Here is a 19,887-nt window from a genome sequence, read left to right as displayed (position 1 = left end):
CGTCGGGTTCCCTGCATGGAACCTGCTTCTCCCTCTGCCTGTGTCTCGGCCTCTCTCTCTCTGTGTCTCTCATGAATAAATAAATAATATTTTTAAAAATCAAAATGACAAACAGTACGTCTAGTTTACACTTAACATCCATCATCTTACATAGTTACCAAAAAAAAAATTTTCCCGGTGATGAGAACTTTAAGATCTGTTGTCTTAGCAACTTTCAAATATACAGTAAAGTATTATTCACAATAGTCATCATGCTGTACATTGCATCTGGAACTTATTTTATAACTGGATGTTTTTTTTTAAGATTTTATTTATTCATGAGAGACAGAGAGAGACCAAGACATAGGCAGACGGAGAAGCTGGCTCCTCTCGGGAGCCTGATGTGGGGCTCGATCCCAGGACCCTGGGGTCATGCCTTGAGCCCAAGGCAGACACTTTCAATCCCTGAGCTTCTCAGGTGTCCCATTTGGCTGGAAGTTTGTATCTTTTGACCTCCTTTACCCATTTTTCCCATCTCCCCAATGCCCACCTCTGGAGTCACTGACAGTGTTCTCTGTATCTATGAGTTTTTAGTCATTATTAGATTCCACATATAAGTGCGATCCTACAGTATTTGTCTTTGACTTGTTTCACTTAGCATAATGCCCTCAAGGTTCCTTCATGTTATTGCACATGGTAAGATTTCCTTCTTTTTATGGTTGAATATTCCTGTGTCTGTGTGTGTGTGTGTGTGTGTATGCACACATGCAAACCCTCACATTTCTTTATCTGTTCATTTTTCAGGGGTCACCTAGGTTGTTTCCATGTCTTGACTATTGTAAATAATGCTGCAGTGGATATGGGGGTGCAGGTATCTTTTTGAGACAGTGATTTCCTTTAGCTATAAACCAGAAGTGGAATTGTTGGATCAATGGCAGTTCTGTTTTTAATTTTTTGAGGACCATCCATGCTGTTTTCCGTAGTGCTTGCATCAGTCTATAACCCACCAGCAGTGTACAAGTGTTCCTTTTCCCAGCAACACATGTCATTTCTTGTCTTTGTGATGATAGCCATTCTAAAAGGCATCGAGTGATATCTGATTGTGGCTTTAATTTGCATTCCCCTGATGATTCATGATGGTGCGCATGTTTTCCGGTACTTGTTAGCCATCTGTATGTCGTCTTTGGGGAAAAGTCTATTCAGATCTGCCCTTTTTATTTTTTTAGATCTGCCCTTTTTAAATTGGAGATATAAACTAATTAATTAATTAATATATTTATTTCTGCTATTGTGTGAGTTCTTTATAGGTTTAAAATATTAAACTCTTATCAGATATATGATTTGCAAACATTTTCTGCGGCTCAGTAGTTTGCCTTTTTGTTTTGTTGGTTTCCTGTGCTAATGCAGGAGCTTTTTAGTTTGATGTAGATGAATATTTTTGCTTTTGTTGCCTTTGCTTTTGGGTGTCACATTAGAAAACATCATTGCCAAGACATACATCAAATTGCTTATCACATCTTTTCTAATTTTCAGGTTTCAGGTCTTATATCCAAGTGTTTAACCCATTTTGAGTTAATGTTTGTGAATGCTGTAAAGCAATGGTCCAGTCTCATTCTTTTGCATGTGGTTGTCTAGTTTTCCAGTACCATTTATTAGAGAGACTGTCCTTTCCCCATCGTATAGAATACTTGGCTCGTTTGTCAAGATACAGATTTGCCGATACAGATATCCCCTGCCTTATGAAAGTTCCTGTTAGGCCACTTTGCTTTTAAGAAAGACCTCCGTTAGGACCTATCTTCACTCATGAAAAGAAATCTAAAGGGGATTTTTGCTTTTATGAAATAGGGTGAAAAGCAAAAAACGACATTCAACTTTTGTTTTGCAGTGAGCCCTCAGAGGCCGTGAGCACCCCACACTGGGAGAGCCGCCCACCAAGCTTCCCTGGGGATTACATGTCGCATCAAAGTGCCCTAGCTTTGAACTAGGAGTATCCAGGCAGTATTTCAATTTATTTTTTTATTTATTTTTAAAAATATTTTATTTATTCATGAGAAACAGAGAGGAGAGAGAGAGGCAGAGACAGAGGCAGAGGGAGAAGCAGGCTCCATGCAGGGAGCCCGACATGGGACTCGATCCCGGGACTCCAGGATCACGCCCTGGGCCAAAGGCGGCGCTAAACCGCTGAGCCACCCGGGCTGCCTTCAATTGATTTTGTGCGTCTGTTTGCAAGAGGTGTCCCAAAGCATCAGAGAAGCCTCAGAGATTATTTTGGGGGTCTGGGAATTCTCAAAAACTCCTCCGGGTAAGCTAAGGGGAATCAGTTTTTCACTTTGTATCAATCATTTTGGCTTACGCAAGGTTTCACAGGAACACTGCTTCCAGATGGGGGGGGAAACGTGTACCGCCCGGGTTTGTTTCCGGGCTCTGCTCTGTTGATCTAGAGGTTTCCATGCCGATACCACACTGTTTTGATTAGAATATACTTTGAAATCAAGGAGTGTGATGTGATGCCTCTAGGGTTGGGGACTTCTGTGGTTCCATACAAATTTTAGGATTGTCCATTTCTGTGAAAGATGCCATTGGATTTTTTTCTATCACCTAGATTAACCCGTTTACTATAGGCTAGCAAGGCTTCAAATGGTGAAGCTTCTGCTGGTCCTTCAGTCTCCCGATGGCTGACTTTACCGCAACTGCACAAGTGGTGCCACAGGCCCAGGCGCCACAGCTACAGGCTCCACGCAGGAGCCTGTATTTACCCACAGTTCCCACCTTCTTGGGGCGTCTAGCCGTCGCCGCAAACTAGGTCCGAGCCCAGAGAGGAGAGCTCTCGGACTTTCAGACAGTATGGACATTTGCACAGTACTTCAGTCCCTGAGCATGGAATGTCTTTTATCTGCATCTTCAGTTCCTTTCCCCAATGTCATGTAGTTCTCTGTGTATGGGTCTTTTACCTCCTTGGTTAAATTTATTTCTAGGTATTCTCTTTGAAGCAACAGTAAATGAAACTGGTTTATCTAATAGCTATCGGTGTATGTTCATTCTGTGTGCTACAACCTTCCTGATTTTTTAGTTTAACAGTTTTTTGGTGGTGTCTTTAAGATTTCCTCTGTGTAATTTGTCCTCTGCAAAAGGTCACAGTAGGCTGGGTTCCCCGTCCTTAAGGAAAAGAGCCACAGCTGGTTTGAGTACAACGTTTAATATAAGGTACAGTGGCTTGGCAGAGCTGGTGCAAAACCAAGAGATCCTGCTCTAGTCTGTGAGTTAACAGCGTAGGCACCTGAACAAAAAATTGGCCCTGCTGGCCCATCGTCCAAGGCCCTCTGCACAGCACCAGCCAGAGGCCCCAAGGCTGATAGAAATTCTATCTGTAAGTCTTCAAGTTGTGGCTACTGTGTTCTAGTCCCCAGAGTCAACCAGAGGCTGGCCCTAGTCATCACAGCAGGTGTAATCTTAGGACAGACTTGAGACGTGGGGACTGGACACAGGGCCTGGGTTCCTATCCATTTCCTACATGCAGCAGTCCAGGAGGCTCTCGGCCTGACTGGCCGTTAGCTTGCCCGCCTTCCCAGCCGGCTGTTTGCCTTCCCTGACTGCTCATAGTAGGGAAAGAGGTGGCCATCCGACTAAAGAGAAAAGGTCTTTCCAAAAGCTGTATTTGGCATAAGCTAATGCCACTGCTAGTGCTGCCAGTGGCCAGGCACAGGTACAGAAGGCCCTGAGGAGTTGGGGCGGAGGGAGAGGAGCGTGCAGGCAGAGCGGGAACGAACCCGCTCGCGTGTCCGCTCCGGGAGCCTGGAGGATAAAGGCCATGCAGTAAAGGGTAACGTGTGGTCCTCCTCTTTGGTCAGGCAAGGCCCTGGCATGGGCCTGGGGCGTTGGGGGCAGAGGGCCGAGGGGCACGGGCTCTGCCCTCGGGCCCAGCATTAGGCTCATCATGTTGAGGTGGTGATGCAGCAAGGGGCAAGGCAAGGAGACAGCGGTCAGGCTGCTAATCCGTGATCCTAGGAGCTGCCCTTGTCCTTGTCATCCATGAGGTCATACCTGTGGGAACAAGCAGAGAAAAGCTCAGGCAGAAAGGGGACTTGTGTCCCCTTGTAAGTGAAACATGACCCGAGGGATCTTGGACTTCAGAGAACCAAGGGCTCACACCTCAGAATGCATTCCTTTCTCCCTTCTCGGGATCAGGAGAATATCCTGATCTCTCTTGCCTAAATATCCAGGCCCACCCCCAGCCTGCCGCACTCACCACTGGGCCGCTCCCTGGGAAAGGTCTATCTCGGCAAGGTCCAGCTGCACCTGCACGGGAGGACGGGGGGCAAGCTGTTATGTCAGCATCTCCAGTCTCCCATCATCACATGCTCCTGCTACGAACCAGTCAGAAGGGAGCAGGTCACGTGGGGAGCTGTCACCTGCCGTGCCCCCTCCCCAGACCCCTGACGGACTACGGCCTTGCTAGTCCTACCTCTGCCTTGCTCATCCTCACCCCCTTACCTTTCCCAGCAGCTCGCGCTCTCGTGACATGAAGGAGGTGTTAGACTTCACAGACACATCCAGCTTTCGCCGCCGGGCCTCATCCAGGGGCAGTTCCCACTCGAATCTGGGGGGCACCGGGTGTTAGGGCCAGGGGTTCCTCCCTGGCTGCCTTCTCTCCCACCTCAATGCCCACCCGCTGACCGTTCGTTGAATTCAGGACTTAGGGTCTTCTTCTTTTGGGAGGTCTTCCTCTTGGTGGCCCGGTTCTTGTCCGGCAGCAGCAAGAGGGACACATAGGGGTCGGGGGCGTCCCGTCCATTTTGTCGAAGGGCCCTGCAACAGGGAGGGTGGCTGGAGGGAGGCAGCTGGGGGGAGAAAGCAGCGGGGGTGGGGCGAGGAGGAGGTGGGGAGGTGGGGGGGGTGAAGGGGGGGGCTCACCGGCAGCCATGGACGATGCTGACCAGCCGCCGCTCCTCTGCGTGGTACCACACGGTCAGCTGCACCTGGCCCACCTGGCCCGGGGGCCCGGCCAGGGTGTCCTGGGGCCTGGGGACACAGGGGTGCTGGGAGCTTCTCGCCCAGGGGCCCGCAGCCCACCCCTCAGCCCCCGCCCAGCCCCTCACCTGTCCGCGTGTGGCAGGCGCTGCCGCAGCTCTGGCACCAAGGAGGGGCCGTGGGGGAGCCCCCCCCAAAGCTCGGGCTCCTCGCTCAGGGATGAGGAGCTAGGGCTGGGGCTGGGAGCCCCCCGTTCTGAGTGCTGGGCCACCAGGACCTGGGGGCAGGGGGCCATGAGCAGGCACAGTGGGCCTCAGCGACCTCGGCCGAGCGTGGCCCTGCTCCCTGGCCGCTCACCCCCAAGTGCCCACCCCCCGGGGCACCCACCCCTGGGCACCCACCCCCTGGATGCTCACCCCCGGGTGCCCACCCTTGGGCACCCACCCCCCCGGGCACCCACCCCCGGATGCTCACCCCCGGGTGCCCACCCTTAGGCACCCACCCCCGGATGCTCACCCCCGGGCGCCCACCCTTGGGCACCCACCCCGGGCGCTCACCCGCAGCTGCGCTCTCAGCAGCACCTGCCCCTGCCCGTTGTTCAGCGGGAACCACTGGTCCAGGCACAGCTGCTCGGCCGCCAGGAGCTCCGGGAGGGGCAGGGACAGGGAGCCCAGCGCGCCGCCGCCCTCGCCCCGGACCTGCGGGGCAGCCTGCGTGAGCCGCCCGGTCCGCAACCCCGCGTGCGGCGCCGTCCCCCCCCCCCCCCCCCCCCCCTGGCGCAGGGGCCCTGGCGCCCCCGCCGGAGCTCGGGCAAAGCCGACCCGGGGCCGGAGTGCCTGCGCCGGCGGGGAGGCCGGGGAGGCCGGGGGGGGGCGGCCTCCACCCGCGCGGGGCTGCAGAGCGTGAAGACCCCGGAGCCCGCCCGCGCGTCCAGGCAAGACTCGCGGAGGCGCCGCTCAGCACCCGCCGCCCCCGCCGCCCCCGCCCGAGCGCGAGCTGCCAAGTTACTTCAGCTTCACTTCTCCTGGTTTCCGTTCGTTCGTGTCATTCTCTATCGTTTTACCAACTTTGGAAGGCACTGGACTCCCCCCGCTGCAGAGGAAGCGCCCCCAGATGACGTCGGGCACCCACCCCCACCCCCACCCCCCACCCCCCCCGCCCGCCTCCCAGCCGTCGGTTGTTCACACTTGAATCCACTGAAATCCAGCTGCTTCCGGCCGCAGCGTCAATGATCGTGACCTTGAAGAGTCCGTGGTGCTCAGGGATCTCATTTTGTTTCTTGCTAACATCTGGCCACTTCCTATCTTTTCAGACACTCCCCACTGGCTTCTATACCCCCTTCTTTCCTGGTGGACGCCCCACTGCCCTGGCGACACCTCAGGCCCCTCGGACGGCTCTTCTCCCTCCGTCTGCGCTTTCAGTGCTTCGGCGCTCACGTGTCCCCCGTGGCCTTGCCACGGTGCAGGCCCTAGGAATGGCCCTTCACACCCACCGCTACAGCTGCCACGTGCTGCTTGCTCATGGCCGGCAAACGGGAGAGGAAGATGGCGGGCCACAGACCCGCCTCCTAGAAGGCCATTTCCCCTTGGATGGTCTCCGAAGCCTCAAACGTAAAAACTCCTGCTTTGGGCATCCCCTGTGTTGGCAACGGCACCTTTCTCTGTCCAGCCCCGCCACGCTACAAGCCCCAGAGTTAGCGTCTAGGCTGTTCTGCTGTTCTCCTCCTCCCATGTCCGAATAACCCCACTAAGTAGCCTGTTGGCTGACCTCCCTGCTTCCAGCACCTTCTCCCTTCAGTCTGTTCTTCATCCTGCCGTCAGCATGACTTTTGTAGGGTGCAGATCTAGGTATGTCACCCCTCACTCCTCCGAATGTTTCCCTCCGCCTTCAGGATAAATCCACATTCTTCGCGTAGTAGTCAAGAGCCCTGGTGACCTCGCGCCTGTCTGCCCCCGTGGCCTGTACTTTGCTTCTTTCTCCTCATTCTCTTCCCAGCCTCGAGCCTTCCTCCTCTTCCTGGTCAGCGCCTGCTTACCCTTAAGCTCAGGGTCGTCTACGGCTGCCACTCGCAGCCTCCACGTTCCCCCCCCCTCTGTGCCTGATCGCCTGCTCCCCACAGTGCCCTTTACCTCAAGCAGTCGCCAGTCTGGAAGCTTTCCCTGGTTCTTTTTTTCCCAAAAGAGAGTGTGAGCTCCATAAAGATAAAAACTAGCTCGGGGAATCCCTGGGTGGCTCAGCGGTTTAGCACCTGCCTTCGGTCCAGGGCGTGATCCTGGAGTCCCAGGTTCAAGTCCCACATCAGGCTCCCTGCATGGGGTCTGCTTCTGCCTCTGCCTGTATCTCTCTCTCTGTCTCTCATGAATAAATAAATAAAATCTTTAAAAAAAAAACTGGCTCTGCCCTCTCTGACCCTGTGCCTGGTTCAGGGCCTGGCCCACAGTGGCAAAATGGTCACAGGAGGAACTTCCAGTACCTGCAACTCCAGGCTCTCAGCGTGTGGTCTCTTGACGAGAAAGGAGGCACTCTCGTCCCAGATGGGGGCTGAAGTGTGAGAAAGAGTCTGGGGGAGGGCAGGGGTGGTGGTCAGGCCTTGGAATGCTCTCCTGTGCCTCCGCACCCCTCCCAGACGGCCCTGGGGCATTCCGGGGTACCTTTGTCTTATGGGAAGCGTCCCCAATGGTGAGAGTGGCGTAAGGGCTGGGAGGCTTGGTCCCCTTCCGGAGCTAGAGACAGAATGTTGTGTCACTTATTAAATAGGCTCTAGGGGATCCCTGGGTGGCTCAGCGGTTTGGCACCTGCCTTTGGCCCAGGGCGTGATCCTGGAGACCCGGGATCCAGTCCCATGTCAGGCTCCCTGCATGGAGCCTGCTTGTCCCTCTGCCTGTCTCTCTCTCTCTCTCTCTCTCTCTCTCTCTCTCTCTCTCTCTCTCTCGACTCTCATGAATAAATAAAATCTTTAAAAAAAAAATAGGCTCTGGAATTTAGACCTGGGTCGGCAGCTCCCCGCTCCCCCGCCAGCAGGCAGGGCCCAGTGTCACTGCCACCGCCACCCTCGTGGCCTCAAAAGGCCACTTCTTCCCACCCCAGCACCACCACGGCCCTGGGAAGGGGAACCCGGAATTCACTATTCCAAATACACCCGCAGCACTGCAGCATCAGAGCCTGAGGCGGCGGGGGAGGCCGGGAGGGGGTGGCAGGGCTCACAGGCAGGTCCTCCGCGCGCTCCACATACACGGTCAGCAGGGCCGCGGCCAGCTCGGTGCTCTTCTGCGTCTGGATCAGACTGTTCACCTGCAGCACCTGCGGGAGGACACGCGGCCTTGGGGGGCGGGAGGACATGCGGGGCGCACATGCCCCCGAGCGGGCAAGGGTCCTCCGTGACCCCTCTGGAGCCCCCCACCTACTTCCTCTAGCTCAGCAGCAGAAGCCCGGAGGGTCAGACGCTCCAGACGCAGGTGCAGGCGGCCAGATGGCACATCCTCCAGGGTCAGCCACTGTGGGCATGGGCGTGGGCAGGCTTAGACTCGGGGGTGTGGGGACAGAGGGGCTAGGAGGACGAGCCGCGGGTTCTAAGTCCTTGCTCACCTCGTCAAGGAAGCCGGTGTTCAGGACTGCGGTGAGACCCACTTTACACCTGGAGAGGAGAAAAAACAAAACCTGAGGCCCACGGTCGGAGCTGAGTCTTTGCCTCCCCAGAGCCAGACTTCTGTGGCCTCTGGACGCCCAACCGGCCTTTCCCTCTGGACTTCTGTCCTCTCACCTGCCCAGAAAGTCATCCTTGTCCAGGTCCTTGTCAAAAACCTCAATGTCTAGCTCTTGGCCTGGAATTGATGTGACAATCACCTAGCAGGATAAAATAGCAGAGGCAGATTTTATCTTTTTCTTCTTCAAATAACTGGGAATGTCCCCCCTCAATCACCTGAACCCCAGAGGGCTTTTGGACCATTCTCAGAGCTAGAGGAAAGAAGGAGGAGGACTCCGAGGAGTCCTAGCCATTCAATTCTGACCTCAAACACCTCGTTCCAGCGGGGATTGAGATTTTCCCGAACAACACGGCTCCGGAAGCTTCGTCCTGCCAGCTTTAGTTTGACATAGGGGTCTGACTTGCCCTTCACCAATCCCCCCAAGAAACGGTCTTTGGCAATCAGGTCCTGGGCCTCTAATACATGGATCCGAAGCACATTCTGCAAAAGGGACAGATAGGGGCACCAGATGGCAGTCAGAGAGAAACCTGCCAAAACCAGCCCTGGAACAGGCTTTGCAACACTCAGATCCTCGCCAGTGCTTTCCAGATAGACTCACCTCAGTCCCAAAGTGACTATCAGGAGTAGTGCGATAAGGCCGAGGTGGGGCATCCACACTGCTGCCTGTCTGGGGGTTCTCACTGTCTGGGTCCCAAGCACCAGGACTTCCAGGCACAGTGGGAAAGCGCACTCCTGACGGATCCAAGTACAAGATCTGGGAAGGGTGGTGTAATTGTGCAATCAGAGAAGTGCAGCTAGACACCTGCAAGCAAGGGCCGTGGGGGTTGGAGGCGGCGCAGAGGCTCTGACAGGGAAAACAGGTCCCTGCCTTGGCTGGGCTAATCTCTAGAGGGTTGCCCTGACACTCATCCTACTCATACACCACTTCTTCCTCGGTTTGGGCAACAAACATTTTTTGTGTGCCTGCTGGGTGCTTCCACATACACTAGCTCATCGGATCTTAGAGGATTTCCTCCTCTTTAGTCTTAATAGCAAGGAATCCACGAGGCCCCTCCAACCCTCAGTGCGTGCTCCGTCTCCATACCCTCATAACCAATTTCATGTAGAGCCTGGAGTTGGGGCCAGAGCTGCTGAGCTGGAACCACTGGTCCAAGGTGAGTTCAGGGGCAGTCAGCAGGCGAGCCAGAGGCACAGTCAGTGCCCCTAAAGTCAGGGCCCTGGAGTCATCCTTCACCTAGAGTCCAGGAAGAGGGGATGTAGGGAAGAGCAAAGGAAAAAGGAGGGGTGCCTGGGTGGCTCAGTTAAGCATCTGCCTTCAGGTGGAATCTTTGGATCCCAGCCATTGGGCTCCCTACTCAGCAGGGAGTCTGCTTCGCCCTCTGTCCCTCCCCCTCCTCATTCTGTCTCTCAAAAATCTTAAAAAAAAAAAAAAAAAGTAGGGAAAAGGAGAAATACTGGGGAAATCGTAACATGGCTCCAGTTTCACTTTTGCTCCGCCAACCACACAACTTTTGCTCCACTCCAGCCAGGTTTTCTTATGCCTATTCCGTGGTCCTTTCTGCCTTTGCTTATCCTGTTCCCATTAAGTTCTCATTCTCCTCCCCTCAGACTATTTTTTTAATTTTTTAATTCTTTTTATATTATTATTTTTTAAAGATTTTATTTATTCATGAGACGGGGCGGGGGGGCGGGGCGCAGAGACATAGGCATAGGGAAAAGCAGGGAGCCCAACATGGGACTCAATCCCGGGTCCCCAGGATCAGGCCCTGGGCTGAAGGTGGCGCTAAACCGCTGGGCCATCCGGGCTGCCCTAAATTTTTATTATTTTTTAAAATTCCCCTCTCCGGGGATCCCTGGGTGGCTCAGCGGTTTGGCACCTGCCTTTGGCCCAGGGCACCATCCTGGAGACCCGAAATCGAGTCCCACATCGGGATCCTGGCATGGAGCCTGCTTCTCCCTCCGCCTGTGTCTCTGCCTCTCTCTCTCTCTCTCTCTATCATAAATAAATAAATCTTTTAAAAAAATAAAAAAATAAAATAAAATTCCCCTCTACTTAAATCTTATTTATCTTTTAAAGCCCATCCTTCACAAAATCTCTAGTTACTCAAGCCTCTGCAGCTTCTTCTTTTTTTTTTTTTCGGCCTCCGTACTTTTCTTTTTCTCTCTTTTTTTTTAAAGGTTTTATTTATTCATGAGAGACAGAGAGAGAGAGAGAGAGGCAAAGGCAGAGGGAGAGGGAGAAGCAGGCTCCATGCAAGGAGCCTGACGTGGGACTCGATCCCGGGTCTCCAGGATCACACCCCTGGCTGCAGGCGGCGCTAAACCACTGCACCACCGGGGCTGCCCTAATTGTGATGATTAAAAGACATCCTTGGGGATCCCTGGGTGGCTTAGCGGCTTGGTGCCTGCCTTTGGCCCAGGGCGTGATCCTGGGGTCCCGGGATCGAGTCCCATCTCTCTCTCTCTCTCTCTGTCTCTCATGAATGAATAAATAAAATCTTTAAAAAAAAAAAAAAAGACATCTTTGCAGTTTAAGATGACACTTCTAAAATAAAATTCTCTCCTGATGACAACTTGAGCCCTGCCACTTGATGGGAAAATCAGCAGAACCTGTAGGATCTTATTTGGGATCGACATCCTCTATTAGAATTTGTTCCTACATTCATTCATTCATTCATTCATTCATTTACTTATTTATATTTTATTTATTTTTTTAATTATTATTATTATTTTTAAAGATTTTATTTATTTATTCACGAGAGACACACACACAGAGAGAGGCAGAGACACAGGCAGAGGGAGAAGCAGGCTCCATGCAGGGAGCCCGACGCGGGACTTGATCCCAGGACCCCAGGATCACGCCCTAGGCCAAAGGCAGGCGCTAAACTGCTGAGCCACCCAGGCGTCCCTTGTTCCTACTTTAAAATTTTCTTTTTTGTTTCATTGGAAAGAAGGGAGGGCGCTCAGTTTCATTTTATTTTTAATTAATTAATTTTAAGATTTTATTTTTAAGCAATCTCTATACCCAAGGTGGGGCTTGAACTCACTACACAAGATCAAGGGTCTCGTGCTTATGGACTGAGCTAGCCAGGTGCCCCAAGGATGCTCAGTTTTAAATGTTGAAATCTTTTTTTTTTTTTTAATCTTATTTAGTTGAGAGAGAATGAGCAGTGGGGAGGGGCAGAGAGGGAGAGAGAGAAGCAGACTCCCCACTGAGCAGGAAGCCCAATGTAGGGCTTGATCCCAGGACTTGAAGATCATGAGCTGAGCCAAAGGCAGAGAGGTCCAACCGATTGAGCCACCCAGTGCCCTCAAATAAATAAAATCTTAAGAAAAAAGTTGATTACATAATCTCCGCTCCGAACATAGGGCTCGAACTCACATCCCAAGATCAAGAGTCACATGCTCTTCTGACTGAACCAGCCAGGCGCCGCTAAAAGAATGATTCTAGGGACACCTTGGTGGCTCAGTTGGTTGAGCCACCAACTCGGTTTTGGCTCAGGGCGTGATCTCAGGGTCTTGAGGTGAAGCCCTAGAGTCGAGCTCTGCACTCAGCAGGGAGTCTGCCTGAGATTCTCTCTCCCTCCGCCCCTCCTCTCATTCAAACACACACGCGCGCGCGACCTCTAAAATAAAAAAATAAATCTTACAAGGAAATACGATTCTAGAGAGATGACTGGGGAAGATGGGGAGAGTCTAGGTAGATGGACTGGAATATGATCAAAGAGGGACACGGTACGACCTGGGAAGGCAAACGGAACACCCAGGAGGGGCTCAGTGGGTTTTTATCTCACCTGCACATCGAGCTCCTGGCTTCGAGGGTCTTGTAGGAAGAACCGGAAAGCCTCCTCCCACACCGGGGAGTTGGTGCAGTAGATGGCCTGTGCAGAAGGGGAGAAGGGTATGCGCTACGGCACCATTCCTGTTTCTTCAGAAAGCCTTTGCCCTCACAGGTCGCCTAAAGGGGAAACTTCATCCCAAGAACAGTCCTCCCCAGCCAGATGTGCATGCACGTACGCGCACACACCTCCCACCATGACACCCCGGCCCTCACCTTGCTCTCCTGGGTCATATCCTGAATTGACAGCTGTACCACGGGGTTGGGCTCCCTGTTCCCCTTCTTCAGCTGTGGGGGCAGAATTGAGAAGTCACCATCTTGGGTGTTTTTGGTTTTGTCCCAGTGAAGGAAGGCGGGCTCTCATCAGGATCTTTTCCCTGAGGTGGCTCTGATCCCCTCCTGGGACCCCTGGCATTCCATGCTGCTGCTTCTGAAGCCACGTGGGGAGGGACAAGAGAGGGCGGGGGGATGCTGCGTCCAGAGCTTCCTGTTCAGCTGCCCTCGGGAGCCACACTCACGGGAAGATCTTGGGCCCGGTCCAGATAGACAACTAGGATGGCAGCTGATGGGGGCTCTGGTCGGGAGGAGACGCCACGATTCCACTGCAGAACCTGGAGGGCGGGACAGCGGGCGGGCGGGGGGGGGGGGGGAGGTTGTCACACCCTCGCCCCTAGTCCTACACTCTCAGCCACCTCTTTCCCCCCTGCTACCTTCCCACTTCCCATGTCCTTTACCTGCTCCAGTTTTTCTGCATGTGGCAAAAGCGACAGCCATTCTAGCCTGAGGTGGACTTGGCCTAGCCCACCTTGTAGAGGAAACCACTGGAGGGAGAGCAGAAAGTGAAGGGTAAGGGATCAGACATTCGCACAACCTCTTCCCCCAACGTAGCGATGACTGTCAGCCTAATGGGTGAGACTACCCCCACTTCCTCTTCTCTCAACTTACGTCATCCAGGACTCCAGCCTGTAGTACCTTCCCTACATCCAGCTTCATCCTGGAGGGGGCGGGGAGGATTGGCAGTGAGCAGAGGAAAAGTAGAGTGTTGTTACTAGTAGCGTGTCATTGGCCCTCCACTCACCCGCCTAGAAATAAAAGGCAATTCTCAGACTCCCTTCTTCTGTTCAGCAGATATTTGCGTGCGTGTGTACACACGTGTGTGTGATGGAGGCGAGGGTGGGGAGGTTGGGAAGGAAAGTAATATACAATTCCCAGGCCTGCAAAAGGATTAGGATTACCTCTGCGACCCTGGTAGCACCGAGGCTTTAGAATCCTAACAGGCCGAGGCTCACCTGCCCAGAAAGTCATCTTTGTCTGGATCCTTGTCAAACACCTCTACCTCAATCTCCTGGCCTGGGACCTCATGTACCATCACCTGAAGGACACACGGGAGAAGGGGCTCAGGGGCTATGCTGTGAGGGTCCCTCAGCACCTTCTCACACGGCCTCCCAGGGCCTCCCTATTTAACACGGCCCCACTCCTCAGCTCTCCCACCTCGTAAGTCTCCCCCCACTGGGGATTGAGGTCCTCATCGATGACTCGACTGCAGAATGCCTGGGTGCCCACTCGCACGAGTGCATAGGGGTCTGACTTGCCCTCAATCAGGCCCTTCACGTATTTGTCTTTGGAGCCCAGACCTCGGGCAGCCAGCAGGTGAATCCGAACAATGCCCTGTGCAAAGCAATCCGATCATGAGAACCGAAGGAGCGGGCACAAGGTCCCCGAGAGAAGGATCTATCTGATGGGGGAGAGGCCGTACCCTGGGAAGAGGGGAACGCAGCTGGGCCGCATCACGAAGGTCAGGCACTAGTGGCACCAGTAACCGGTTGGGCAACACAAGGAAGGCAGCGATGGAATCCATGATCATGGTGTCAGAGAGGGAGCTGATGGGGGAACAGAAAGGAAGGTATGTGTCCCCAACGTCCAGAAGCCCCCCACCCCCAGCTCTGTTGCCCACAACCAAGAGAGCCGTAAAGCTAGAGGAACATCCTTTCTTGAAGAGCTTTTTTGGCTGCTCTCCTACCCTCACTCCCCACCTACTGCTCTGAATCTTTGCTGCCATCCCAGCTCGCCTTTTGCTTCTTACCCCTATGGAGCGGAGCAGCCTGCAACCCTCTTTGCTCCCCACCCAAATGCGTGCTCCCCGACAGGACGAAAATCACAGGGGGATTTGTCATCTCTCCAGCTAGGATGATCAAGACTCCCAGAGGGTGCCGGCTACATCTCTTACTGTTTTGTATCCCAAAAACCCACAACCAAGGGCTGGAATACTTAGGGGCCCCATAAATCCTGACACCTGAGTCCTGGGATATCCAGCAGGTTGGTCATCCCTGTCCAGTTGATATCTAGGGTCTGGAAGGAAGGGGCAAGGGGATCAGGACAGGGCACACGGTGGCACGGTCACACCCATCCAACAGTTGCCAGATCCCTCAGCCTCTCCTCCTCCAAGCCCCAGAGCTGGCCACCCTGTTCCTCCCAGTCCTCTATTTTCCCCTTCCCCATGCCCCTCAGTGTCTTCCCCTACCGGGCGTCGGATGAAGAACATCGACACAGCCCCCACGATGGGAAGGTCCCCGATGAGTGGCTCGAGAATCACCCGCAAGACACCGTGTAGCTAGGAAGAGAAGAGCAAAGCCTTTCTCCACAAAAGGCCTTCTTTCCGTCCCGAACTGCCCCAGCCTTGGTTTTTCCAATTTCCCACTTCCCCATATCCGATGAACTTTAGGGCAAAACAAGACTCCCTATTATGGGGGCCCCTGACATTTGCCCACCTGCATGCCTTTGACTCCTGCTTTGCAGAAATATTTCTTCACTTCCACATCAATCTGCACGTCACCTACGTAGCTGGGGGTTGACGGGAAGAGAACAGAGAGGGTTGGTACTAGGCTGAGGCGGGGAGGGGGTAAGGCAGGCAGAGTAACCAGGATGGTGAAGGGGGAGCTGCGACAGTGAGGGGATTACCTGATGCTCAAATCCAACAGGATCTGCTCTTTGCTCTGGCCAGCATGAACCTTGACTCCTACGATGCGCAGCGGCTGCGGAGACAGGACTTCTCAAGAGAGAGAAGAGGGAAAGGGAGGAGTAGCTGAACCCCCTCCCAGCCGGCCAGCCCCCCTGTCCCGCCTCCTCCCTCCCACTACTTTCCTTCCTACCGCACACACCTTCTCACCCAGTTCCACTCGTGTAAATGTGAATGTTTGCAGGTGAGGGTTAGAGCCTCGAACAGCAGGGGCCACAGTTTCAGCCAGAAGCTTCTCCATGTACTGGCCCAGGAAGGGCCAGACCTGGGCCACAATCTGGAAGGAGACGGAACCTGTCACAGGAGAGCCTGATCTTCTCCCTAAAGACAAGCTCCTTAGAATCCTCCCCACAGAGAGCACAGGGGCTCCCCCTGGGGTGCGCAGCGTCTGGTTGGAGATATGAACCCCGCTCCCTGCTTATGAAACATGAAAGAACCAACCCTCACCTTATTTAGCCACTCGGCCTTTTCCACGTCTGGAAAGCTGACCTAGAGGTGAGGAAGGGAGAGAGGGATGAGCACCCGCCACCCGCGGTTTCCTACTGAGATGCTGGGGGGCGCCCACAGAGGAAAGGAAACAAGGTGTGACAGGACCTCGGCAGCCCAGGGGCTGGAGGGGAGGGGCTGGGATGCCTGAGCAGTCACTCCTCCAGGATCTGGGGGTGTCGAGGTGTGACGGGGGTGCCCACACGGTGTGGGCCCCACAGAGTCGCTCTGTGGACAGCGGGGGATGTGGGGATGTGGGCCGGGGACAGCTGCGGGGCGCACAGGGGGAGGGCGGGCGGGCACATTCTTGCTGGACGGGGAGGGCCTGACAAATCAGAGTTTAAGGAGGAAATCCTGGGTTGGCGAGGTCTCGGTTCCTTTTTGCCCCCTTCCCGCCTCGCTACCTACTGGGGCCTCTTCTAAGCCCAGAAGGTGGAGGGAAGCGGCTCCTTGAGTTAGGGAGGGAGACGAGCTACCGGGCCCCAGCCGGGTCGTCGTCGTCTTTTTTTCTTTGGATCAGTGTGACTCCTTTTATGGGAAAGGACACCTGCGCTCCGCACTGGGGAGGAGTAGCGGTGCTTCAGGGACAAGGCTGCTTCCCGCGGCGAGGCGTGGGGGCCGCGGGGCTGCAGTGCCCTGGGACGATCGCGCCCCCCCTCCTGCCTCGGCCCGCGCAGCGAGGCCCCGCCCGCCCGCTGTCGGCTCGGATTCCGCTCTCAGGCCGCAGACCCACACCCCTGCCGGGAGGGCGGCGGCCGCCGGGGCGGGGGACGGGCGGCGCTGGGGGGGCGCAGTCCGGAAGAGGGTGGGGCCGGCCGGGCGGCCGAGCGTGGGCCGCGGGCGCCCTCCCCTCCCTCCCCCCGCAGCGGGCGCCCTCCCCCGCCGCAGCTGCGCCCCCCCTGCCCTCCCCCCGCCCCCCCGCGCGGCGGCCCAACCGCCAGGGGCTGCAAGGCCAGGGCCAGGGCCAGGGGTGGGGCGGGGGCGGCGGCTCCCCCGGCAGTGCTCCCGCGGTTGGGTCCCGGCGGGTACCCCGGGGGAAGAGCTGGAAAAGGAGGAACCTCAGGGCCTTAAACCGCAAACGATGATAATACAGAAAAAAGTCTGCAGGAGGACGGGAGAGAGGAGGGAGCCCTCGGAGCCCCACGCGCCGTCCGGGAGCAGCGGGGAGCGCTCGGGCGACTCGGCTGGGGGGGGCGCCCCGGCCGAACCCGGCTCCCCAGGGGTTCCCACCGCCTGCCCTGGCGCCGAGGAAGAAGCACGGATGCGGTGGACGGACCGGGATCCGGGCGCGCGGCAAGGGGGGGCTGCTCGGTCCCCGGAGAAGGCGGCCGGCGGGGGGGGGGCTCCCGTGCTGGAGGGAGACCCCGGCAGCGGGGCGCTCGCTCACCCAGGCAGGTAGTTCTCGGTGGCTCAGGTAAAGCGTCTGCGCCGTGAGCCGCTCCTCGTCGTCCAGCAGCTGCCGCGCCGCTCGGAGGCTCCGTTCTTTCCCATCGCGGACGCGGCGCCAGCCCAGGTAGAGCGCGAGGCCGAAGAGCACGAAACCCACGCTGAGTCCCACCGCCCCCGCCAGGTACACGGGCACCAGCACCAGGAGCCGCCGCCCGAACGAAGTCAGCAGCGCCAGCGCCTCCGCAGCCGCGCCTGGGCCCGCAGGCTGGTTCCCAGAAGTCCGGTCCCGCTGCGTGTGAGCGCCTGGGGGCCGGGCCGGGGGGTCCGAGGGATCAGAGGCCCGCTCCAGGAGGCTGGCGCCGGGAGAGCGCTCCATGCTGCCGCCTCCGGGGCACCCGCCCCACCCCGACACTGGCTGGAGGTCGCTAGGTCTGGCGGCCCGCCGCCCCCTGCAAGCTGCACCCCCGCGCCGGGGGAGGGGACCGTAGGCCACGCCCCCGCGACCTGCCGGCTCGGGGTGGCCCGCGCCGCACGCGGGCCGAGGCGGAGTCAGGAGGCCGAAGCCCGGGCCCCCCTCTTCCGCCGTGAGCCCGCGGGGCGCGGGAGAGGCAGGACCTCCGCGGCCCCGCGGCGGAGCCGAGGTGGGCGGTCCCGGGCGGCACGAAGGGAGGAGGGAGGCTGGGGGCGGCCTCTGATTGGCGGGGAGGCGGAGGGGGCGTGGCCCACCCTGTGGAGGGGCGGGGCGGGCGCTCCCCCAAGTGGGGTGGGCGTGCCTGCGCTGCGACGTCGGGCGCGTCCTGCGGCTCCGGAGGGACCCGAGGCTGCGGGGTTGGGGCGCTGTGGGCGACCGGGAGGTGCTTCCACCCGGTTCGGACGGCTGGGCAGGATTTGTCTGGGACTCCTCCGTGTCCGCTTGTCGCCTGTCCCTGGGCTTCGTTCTCTAAGTACGTCACTCATCCTTCAGGGTTTCCTTGGCTGTCCTTAGAAAACACCCCGGTGGAGGGAAAATGTGCGGTGACCGACTCCGTCTATCCTGTCCCGCCCTCTACTTGGTGCCGCGCAACGCTGCAAAAACTGCCGAATACGAGAATGTATTACAGAGTTGAAATTATCCAGCCTTCAGGGAAGAGAGAGAGGAACGGCATGAATAGGAAGCGAGGCTTTATTTTTTTAGAAACCTCCAGGACTTAGTTATCTCTATCATAGAGGACAAATTAAATTGGCTCCCAAAAGGTGGGGGGAGGGGAGATGCATCAGCTGCAGCGGATCTGATGACATCTTCCAAGAATTTCCTGACCCTGAAGAACTGCTAGGACGCTAAAATAAGAAATCAAGAGTAATGAGACAATTTCATTTCTTACTTGCTGGAGTTGGAAGGCAAGTTCAGAATACAGTCAGATGTAGATCTAATGCAATTCCATGTTGTAGCGTGTAGGTTTAGGAGGAGAGAAGTAAAAAAAAAAAAAAAAAAAAAAAAAAGGAGGGGAGAAGTGCAGGGCACCTTGAGGACTACTGTTACTGGTTACCTGCACTTAGGAGTGTTGTCCAGGACCTTAGAAACTAAACTGACTGGAAGCCCAGGAGGGAAGAGTTGGTCATAAAAGGGTTTATCTTTTAATGCAGCGTGTGTGGGGCTTTGTTGTGTTACTCTTTGGTGCAGCAGGGGAATGGGGTGGTTTGGTGGGGAGAGCCTAGATCTGCAGCTGATAAATATTATCTGGCTCTGCAGGGCACAGATTTCATCAGACTGTGTTTTCATCGCCACTGTTTAAACCTATTCCTGCTCAGCCTTACCCCCTTAATCTTAAATTTTCCCACTTCCTCTTCTCTACTTCCCTGGGGCTAAGAGGATCTAGAGTGCTTCATTCAGCATGCAGAAATGCACAGCGAACAGCTTTCTATCTCCTGTTTACACCTTCCATGTTCTCAGATAATTGGGTAGGAAGGAGCTCATGGAGGTTGGAAGAGGTAAGGGAGACTTGCTCACCAACTGATGAAGCAGAACTATAGTAGGAAAATGGATGAGACTCCTTAGAGGGAACCCTCTCTGTAAACTGAAAATCTGCCAAGCACTAGAGTAGGAGTGACTTAGGCTAGAGAGTGGAGAGCTCGACCAACGGTGGTTCCTTTCCAACCTTCTCCCCTTTCTCAGCCCATCTAGAGCATCAGACCCTTCTACTAAAGTCGGTCTCTGAAAGCTCATCCTCAGGAAGGTCTCTTCCCAGCTAGGGCCCAGGAGCCACAGGAGCAGCAGCTGCAATGCAGCACCAGAACAAGTAAACAGGGTGGGTCCTTGCCCTGAGACAACTGTGCTGCCCAGGTGCCACCTGGTGGCGATAAGCAGTAAATCAGTAACGGAGAAAGCGTGGCCATTTGTTAGAGGAAGTGTCCAAGTGAGGAGACTACTACGACTTCCTGGATTTGCAATCAGCGTTTATATGTAAACTTCATTTACATCCTAGGGGAGGCAGAGGGTTGCACGTGGTAATCTAGGCCTTGTCCTCTCT

The 19,887-nt window shown here is 55.6% G+C and overlaps 1 protein-coding gene across 2 annotated transcripts; it reads right to left on the bottom strand.

Moving 5' to 3' along the window:
• Positions 1 to 3,156: 3,156 nt before the first annotated feature.
• On the bottom strand, positions 3,157 to 18,012 carry ESYT1 (extended synaptotagmin 1). Of its 2 annotated transcripts, XM_055328936.1 has the most exons (31): positions 17,379 to 18,011; positions 15,953 to 15,994; positions 15,648 to 15,782; positions 15,448 to 15,521; positions 15,258 to 15,330; positions 15,011 to 15,100; positions 14,783 to 14,838; positions 14,246 to 14,369; positions 13,981 to 14,157; positions 13,779 to 13,861; positions 13,435 to 13,483; positions 13,224 to 13,310; positions 13,008 to 13,100; positions 12,706 to 12,777; positions 12,446 to 12,532; positions 9,736 to 9,885; positions 9,250 to 9,405; positions 8,955 to 9,131; positions 8,708 to 8,790; positions 8,533 to 8,581; positions 8,352 to 8,441; positions 8,152 to 8,247; positions 7,599 to 7,670; positions 7,421 to 7,507; positions 5,505 to 5,645; positions 5,076 to 5,224; positions 4,891 to 4,998; positions 4,654 to 4,785; positions 4,471 to 4,576; positions 4,226 to 4,275; positions 3,157 to 4,020 (listed from the first exon to the last, which is right to left on the bottom strand). In XM_055328936.1, the coding sequence occupies exons 1-31, from the start codon at positions 17,754 to 17,756 to the stop codon at positions 3,981 to 3,983; spliced, it is 3,306 nt and encodes a 1,101-aa protein (XP_055184911.1). In that variant the 5' UTR covers positions 17,757 to 18,011; the 3' UTR covers positions 3,157 to 3,980. The 2 variants fall into 2 exon arrangements, with proteins under 2 accessions (XP_055184911.1, XP_055184912.1); XM_055328937.1 differs by lacking the exons at positions 3,157 to 4,020; positions 4,226 to 4,275; positions 4,471 to 4,576; positions 4,654 to 4,785; positions 4,891 to 4,998 and having other exon boundaries at positions 5,086 to 5,224; positions 8,180 to 8,247; positions 17,379 to 18,012.
• Positions 18,013 to 19,887: the final 1,875 nt, after the last annotated feature.

Source organism: Nyctereutes procyonoides, unplaced genomic scaffold, assembly GCF_905146905.1.
Source record: "Nyctereutes procyonoides isolate TBG_1078 unplaced genomic scaffold, NYPRO_anot_genome, whole genome shotgun sequence".
NCBI lineage: Eukaryota > Metazoa > Chordata > Mammalia > Carnivora > Canidae > Nyctereutes > Nyctereutes procyonoides.
This window is presented reverse-complemented; position numbering and strand designations above follow the sequence as displayed.